The following is a 7,839-nucleotide window of genomic DNA, read 5'->3' on the forward strand; positions in this document are numbered from 1 at the left end:
TAATAACCACGTCCAAACTAGTATAACAATTCCCATACATCGCATGGGTGGCAAGTAGTTATGATACTAAGGCAAACGTAGAAGCACGAAATTAATAATTCCAAAAGAGACTATAATTGATTTTTAGCAAAGTACAAGGAGAACGGGAACAACCGCTATCAGATGTCAATGCTGATGTCTTCTCTGATGCCTTTATGATGCGTCCTTTTTGCCTTGCTGACGAAGATATAAGACCCTGTCGTCCCAACAAACCCCGCGAAGTTGTTTTCAAAGCAACAACTGGTTTCTCAGAGAAGAACTGAGGTTCTTGATTTGGTAGAATGACACCTAATGATCAGCAGTAAATATTAACGCAAAAACATAAGTCTGATGATGATCTATTACGCAATACTGAAATCTACAGCTCTAGTCATGATTGCAAACAGTGGTAAATAACATTAAAAGCAATAACTATGTATACTTATACTGAAATAATACATATGGGATTAAATGAGCCTCATAAAACGTACGGTTTTTTCTCATTGTAGACCCTAAATTTCATCACATTTTTATCTTAGGCCCCCAAATCTTCATATTTGTTCAAAATGGGGGTGTCACTAAAAACAACCTAACGGATACAAGGGTCTAAGTTACAAGTATGAGGTGTTTTAGAACAACTTACTGATTTTTGAGGTGTAAATTACAAATATGAAGATTCTGGATCTAATATAAGAAAAAGAATTAATTGCGGATAGACCCCTTGCAGTATTGCCAAATTGAACTTGATATCACTGTAGTTCTATTGTGGCAGATAGACTCCCAGAGTGAATTTTTTTTACCCATTTCCGCGGGTCTATCAACAGCAATAGATTATTACTCAGTGGGTCTATCTGCAACAATAGAACGGGTCTATCTGCAACGATAGAGCTACAGGGGCAGTAAGTTCAATTTGGCGAAAGCACATGGGGTCTATCCGCAACTAACCTATCAAAAATGGATACAATTTAGGTTCCAATATGAGAAAACCCCTAAACCTTTAGAATCCTGATATACTGAGGTACTCTGCAAGTACTTCTAACCCAACATCATTTCAGTAAATCACTCGCCATTTAGCTTTGAAGGTTGGATTGTGAAATACTGATTACTGCAATAAGATGAACTTTAGTTCTATCAATGGTTACGCTCTTCTAGTAGCAAAGATTTCCTGCCTCAAAATCACATATTGAACCAATTCCACAAGTCCAAATTTGGCTGTTTCAACTCAGAAAAACAACGAGTGTTATCCAAGATCCAAACTTTAGATCAATTAACCAAGAATAAATTAAGCAAAGTACCGTGAAAGGAGCGAAGAATTCCAGCGGACTCCATTAATCCAAAAGCTACTGCAGGGAGCAAAGAGAGATCGAAGAAACGAAGCACAGGGATCTGATGGAATTTACATGGAATTTACAGGGTTGGTTTGGTTTGGTCGAAGCTGCTCTTTGCTTTTTAGATCTTTGAAATCTCCGCCACTCGTCATAAATTTCTCCACCGCCCTCTCTGTTCTTTCTGTCTGTAGATCCGAACCCGACCCGACCCGGCCTGAAACTATTAGAATGGTTGTAAGGCCCAGTGCCCAATTCTCAGCGGCTCAGGGTCGACGGAAAGCTCAGGCTTATAACTGGGGGATTGGGATCCTCTACTAATGGATCCTTTACTAATATCTACTAATAAAGAGATCTTAGCCTTTGATTTATCAATCAAAAACCAAGATCTCATCATTATCCTCCCCCTACTTTTGCTCCTTTGATTTATCAATCAAAGGCCAAGATCTCATCGATTTATCAATCAAAGGCCAAGATCTCATCTTTATCCTCCCCCTAGTTTTGCTCATGAGGAGATCTTGGCATTTGATTGATAAATCAAAGGCCAAGATTCCATTATAAGATATTAGAAAGCTCCTCATTAGTAGAGGATCCCAATCCATAAATGGCACGGCAATATGATATTAGGATACTCTACTAATGCATAGTGTTCCTAATATCTCCTAATAAAGATATCTTAGCCTTTGATTTATCAATCAAAGGCTAAGATCTCATCCTTATCCTCCCCCTACTTTTGCTCATGAGGAGATCTTGGCCTTTGATTGATAAATCAAATGTCAAGATCCTATTAGGAGATATTAGGAACATCCTCATTAGTAGAGGATCCCAATTCGATAGTATGGCCTTAACTTGGATAATGACAGATACACCCTTGAGTGTTTGCAGCAAAAGTTAGTTTTATTGAGGAATTCATTATATCTTCAGTCGATTACAATAAATTCAAAAGAAATAGTCTTTTTATAAGACTTCTTTTACACAACAAAAGGAAAATTACAACTCTTGAGAAACAAACGCAGGATCGTTGTTTGGATCGCTGCTTGCGTGGGATCTTTACCTGTGCCGGGAGTGCTTTGACTCGTGGACCACCAAATTACAGATTCTGATTGAATCGTGAGGGGTTTAATGATTCTTCCTTCGTTTATCGAAGTGAGAATTTGAAACGAGATCTTATCAAAGTAAGATAGTCGTTCTTCTTGAGATCAAGTCAAAGCTCGAATCTCAAGGGATTGCCAGAAGCTCAAGAACTCTGCTCTGTCTGCTCTGAAATCAGCCTCGCGATCAGCCCCCCCTCAAAAATGACCTTCGGGGGGTATTTATAGCCTCCAGGAAAAAATCTGCTTCCGAGACAGTGTTTCCTGTCTTCGCGCGCCGAGACAGCAAAGACTGTCTCGGGTTCCGAGACCGTAAACACTGTCTCGGGTTCCGAGACAGTAAATACTATCTCGGAAATCTTCAACCGCCCAGCAGTTGATACGACATAATTATGTACCAAAAATTATAAGTGCACAATTTATCAAGTTATAGTATAAAAAGATATCGATCCCACGAGGAAGGTGAATTTAAGAGATTATTAGAAATGATTCTTATGTTTTGTGCATGACAATTAGGAATAAAGAATAAGTGTGATTTTGATGAGTGGTTGTTTTGATTTATGTGCAAGAGATAATAAATTGAATTTTAGAGAAGAAAGAATCAAAGAATAAATGAAATCACAAGGCAAGAAATATGAATTAATAAAATCAAGAAATAAAACTAAGAATGAAAAGAAAATTTAAGAAAGTTAAGATGAAGGATTCAAAAGAGGTAAGAAATCTAGAATATAATCCACTAACCAATTTCAATTACAAAATATAAACTATTCTCTTTTTATCATATTTCAACTTAGATTTATTAAGCATAGATTATCAAACCATTTAAGGAAAGTGTAACCTATCAAATTATCATCTAAGCTAAAATTACTATTCATGATAAGAACAACAACATGATAATAATCCTAGAATTCATAAGCATAACCTATCAAACCATTTAAGATAAGCATAGATTATCAAATTCTTCTTCTACCGATTAGTTCTCTAGTTGATTATCCTAAACATGAACATTTTAAGTACAAGAGAATAATTCATACAATATAAAGGAAATTAGACTAGTTTCATATAATTCTAAACTTCCTACAAGAATTAAATTCACATCTTTAAGAAATAAAAACAAGAAAAAGAAGACTAATTACAAAATTAAAAAGAAAAGAAAAATCTAAACTATGAACAAGAAATAAATCTAATTACAAAGAAAATAAAAATCTAAACTACAAAATAAATTGCAGAAATTAAATGCAAGAAAAATAAATCTACTCTACAAATTAAAGTGCAAAAAGAAATAAAAAAGACAAGAAAATAAATCTACACTACAAGCATGAATTTAAATCTAACTAATAAGCAATAATAAAGAAATTACTAAAAAGAAATAAAAGAGAAAAGAAATGCAAACCTTCAGCATCGATAGGGGTATCGATGCGGGCATCGATACAGGCATCGATGTGGGCATCGATGCCCCCATCGATGCAGGCATCGATGCCTGCCTCTTCTCCATTGCTGTCCGCAGATCCTCTTTGTTGTTGGGCTCTTGGCATCTTTGGGCTTTTTGGGCTTCTTAATTTCTTCATGCATTTTATTTTGGATTTGACTTTGGGCTTTGATATTTCTTGAGCTTTAATCCTTCATCATAGCTTGGGCTTTTGGATAATTTGGAAATTGATTTTCCAATTGGCTTCATTTCTTCATTTAATCATGGGCTTTTTGTTGAGAGATGGGAATTTGAGATTTATTCTTCATTAACCTGCAATTAAAAGATAAAAATAATTATTAGTGGTATATTTATTCATATAAAATAGATAATGAGGGTATAAAATTGTAATAAAATGTGATTATCAAATACCCCCACACCTAAACTTTTGCTAGTCCTCTAGCAAAGAAAATAAAAAGAAAATCCTAACTCACTTTCGTAGGAATCGCGGTTGTATTTAGCGTATACAACAAGCCTTTAAACCCCTAGGTTACCCTAGTGGACGAGTTGTAGTCTCGTGAGGGTTTGTAGTGAATATACCTACAAAATTCGGTCAACTTGCCAAGTTAAATAAGTCAGTAAATAACAGATTTTCCTTGATATATTTAAACATTCTAATTGAAGCTAGTTAATAATCAAGAAAACGTTTTTATATATAACTCCAATGTAAATCCCCTAGAAAATCTTTTTCATTATAGCAATACAAAACCAAGTCAAATCTTAGAAATTTAATTAAAAAGTTTTGAAAAGAACATGCCAACTCTTTGTTTTAAATAACTTTCAAGTCTCTTGATCAAAAATTGTTTTTCAAGACCATATATACAAAACAACAATATATTTAACGAGTTTTGGGCCAATGAATCCCAACCCAATTGGGCTTAGGTCATTAAGTATAGAGATACTCCTTGGGCTTAATTACTCAGTCAACTTAGGCTTTATAAGATAAAATCACCTTGAATTTAAGAGTTTTTTTTTTTTTTTGTGGTGCCCATTTTTCGCACTCTTCTTTTATAAGGTTAGTTTTTTTTAAATATATATATATGTAAGTATATATAGTCTTTTTAAAAAAAATGTATAAATCAAGATGACTTGAAAAAAATATATATTTTCAACTCTAAGTTAAGCATGCAAAATTTTTATTATTTTTAATTAAAAATCTAAGGTAAGACTTAAGTAAAGTATACTAGTTGAAAAAATCATTTCTTAGGAATTTTGTTTGGAGTTATCTTAAAAGGTGAACTTGAATATGTCACTAACTAAGAATTAGAAAATTTAAAAATCTATCAATTTGATCAATTATTACTTAACTCTATTAATATGGCAAGTGAATTTTTTTTTTCTTTTACTAACAAAAGATAAATGCTGAGAGAGAGAGAAAAAAAATACTAAAACAAAATACTAACTAGCAAAACGAAAGCTTAACTAGCTTACACCCCCATACCCAGACATTGCAATGTCCTCAATGCAAATAATATCCAAAATATCACAGTTTAATAAGTACATGCCGAAAAAAAAATCAAAGACTGGGTAAAGTAGAAAGAACATCCCTCACTGCTCATCTCCTGATATATCGTCATCCACATCATCAGCGGCAGCTGCTGAACTCGGTCCCGCCTCATCCTCTCCTGGGAAATCATCTGGCTGAAATGGTGTGATATAACTATGAAGCTCAGGTGGAGGTCCATCTGTATCTCCATGTTCTCTCTGCCATCCTCTCGCCAAATATGCCAGGGTATCGGTAGAGTAGCTAACCTGACCATGCATCTCGTGTATATCCCGCTGCATCCTGTGTATCTGTATCTTCATTCTGTCCATGCGACTCTGCATCGTATCCATCTCCTCTCGAGTGGGGTCATGTGTAGCTGGCTGGTGCTGAGGAGGCTCTCTACCTGAAGGACCGGACTGATCTCGCCCTGAAATGCTCCTCCTCACAGTCTGATCATTTAGTAACCCCTTCCCTGCTTCTAACCTATCCTCTGTGAATACTGGAACATGAAATCTATGGCAGAGTCTAGTGATGAAATAAGGGTAAATGAGCTGAGTACGTGATGCAGACTGTGTCCTGACCCAATCTAACACATTCTCCACTGATGAGCGCATCCATATAAATATAATCCTCGCTATATCAAATCGCTGACCAGTGGCTATCCAAAAGAGAAGGAGAATATCGTGTGGGGTAATGACGGAGTATGCAGTGGTGGGTTTCAAATCAAAGTTCAGGAAAAGATTAAGTAATCTATATTCTGGTTTGAGATTTCCTGAACCGAAACTAGATGTAAAGACCCTCCCACACAAGGTTACAGACATGTTGTTGTATTCTGGTGTACCAGGCTGTAAATTGGAGGCTAAATGGAAGTAATCTGGTACATCAGTGGGTGGCTCTGCAAGGTCAAGGGAAGCACGGATAGTGGAAAGATCGAAAATAACCCTAACACCCCTCACGATAGAAAAAGCTGAATATTCTCTATCTGGATCAATCTCCCATCCAGAATAGAACTCATGCACTAATGAAATGTTGGCTTTTTCTAAGGATTTAGTCATCATGCTCCTAAGACCTACTGCAGATAACATGGTGACCGTGGAATGATATGTATGCAGTGCACTCATCTGAAATCCCCTCTCAAAATGAATATTAAGACCCATAATTCTAGCTAAAATAGTGGGTCTATCTATGTCGGTATCAGATGGATCAGAGGATGATGAACTTGCTCGAGATTTCTTTCTGGGAGGCATCTACAGAAAAAGAAAAGAAAAGAAAAAGGAAAAAATTAATTAATTAATTTATTTATTTATTTATTTATTATTTAGCTACAAATTGTTCAACATGAGTTAATTTCAAGTTATCAGAATTTTTTTTGACAATAAATTCCCTCAAAATTATTCTTTGAGAACAAAAAATGTTAAAAGTTTGATAACTTGATCGGTGAAACATACATGTTGAAATGACAATTATAAGCTAAACCTTACAATTGTTGAATAAAATATCCAGTACAAATTTCCGAATGTGAGAAGTATCCAATTAAACTTTTATCTGACCAATTACTCACATTTCATTGAACTTTGAATATTTGAATTTTTGAAATTTGCACAAAACACCCCAAATTCAAGTTTCATATATTGCATAAAGCACCCCCAAATTCAAATTTGTAAATCAATCGTTCTGCACCCAAGTTGGAGGTCTGAAAGTTTTTTGGTTTGGCACAAAACATCCCACAGTCTAATTTCATATTTTTTCATGAAACCCCCAAGAAGTTTGGATTTGCATAAAACACCCCTTTTTTCGATTTTACACAATTTTTTTTTCCAGATATTTGTACAAGATCTCTTCAATTGATTTCCAAGTTCAAATTTTTGTGTTTTTGCACAAAACCCCCCATGAAATTTTTGGATTTTGAATAAACCCCCAAATTTTCGGATTTTGTATCAAATTCCCAATTTAAAACCCTAAATTTGTTAATTTGATCATGAATCACACGGAATAATTCACAACTACCCATGATTCAACCACAAGATCATCCAAGTATATATTCAAAAATTACAAAAAAATTGAAATTACAAGATCAAGTTAGAAAAGATACCTTGGGGAGATGGTTGGAGGTGGAAGAAGCCCAAGAAATTACCCAAAATGTGCTTGATCTTGTGTGGGTGAATTAGGGTTTGAGAGGGGAGGAGAAATTCGGGTTTGGGGAGATGAGTTGAAAGAAAAGAGGAGAAAGGGGCTTGGGCTGCGGTTTTAAGAGCTGCAGGTTATGGGCATCGATACCAGCATCGATGCTGGCATCGATGCGGGCATCGATGCTGGCATCGATGCGGGCATCGATGCCCAGTGTGCTGCAATTGTATTCCGCAGCTTCTTCTTCTTTTATGCTTTGGGCTTGAGCTTCTTTGCATTCCTTCTTCTTTCGGGCTTTCATTGCTTGAGTTCTTCATTTAATTA

At 35.5% G+C, this 7,839-nt stretch overlaps 1 protein-coding gene across 1 annotated transcript in view; it reads right to left on the reverse strand.

Annotated features, from left to right (window-relative positions):
• The window catches only part of LOC109828170, a 16,210-nt gene extending 14,700 nt beyond the window's left edge, over positions 1-1,510 (reverse strand). The window contains exons 1-2 of the mRNA XM_020395200.1: positions 1,314-1,510; positions 154-327 (exon numbers count right to left, since the gene is read on the reverse strand). Coding sequence (XP_020250789.1) covers positions 154-327; positions 1,314-1,347 — 208 coding nt within the window. The 5' untranslated portion in view covers positions 1,348-1,510. The remainder of the gene's footprint in view (positions 1-153; positions 328-1,313) is intronic.
• Between the last annotated feature and the right edge of the window lie 6,329 nt (positions 1,511-7,839).

This window comes from Asparagus officinalis, unplaced genomic scaffold (assembly GCF_001876935.1).
Source record: "Asparagus officinalis unplaced genomic scaffold, Aspof.V1 AsparagusV1_Un791, whole genome shotgun sequence".
Lineage (NCBI taxonomy): Eukaryota > Viridiplantae > Streptophyta > Magnoliopsida > Asparagales > Asparagaceae > Asparagus > Asparagus officinalis.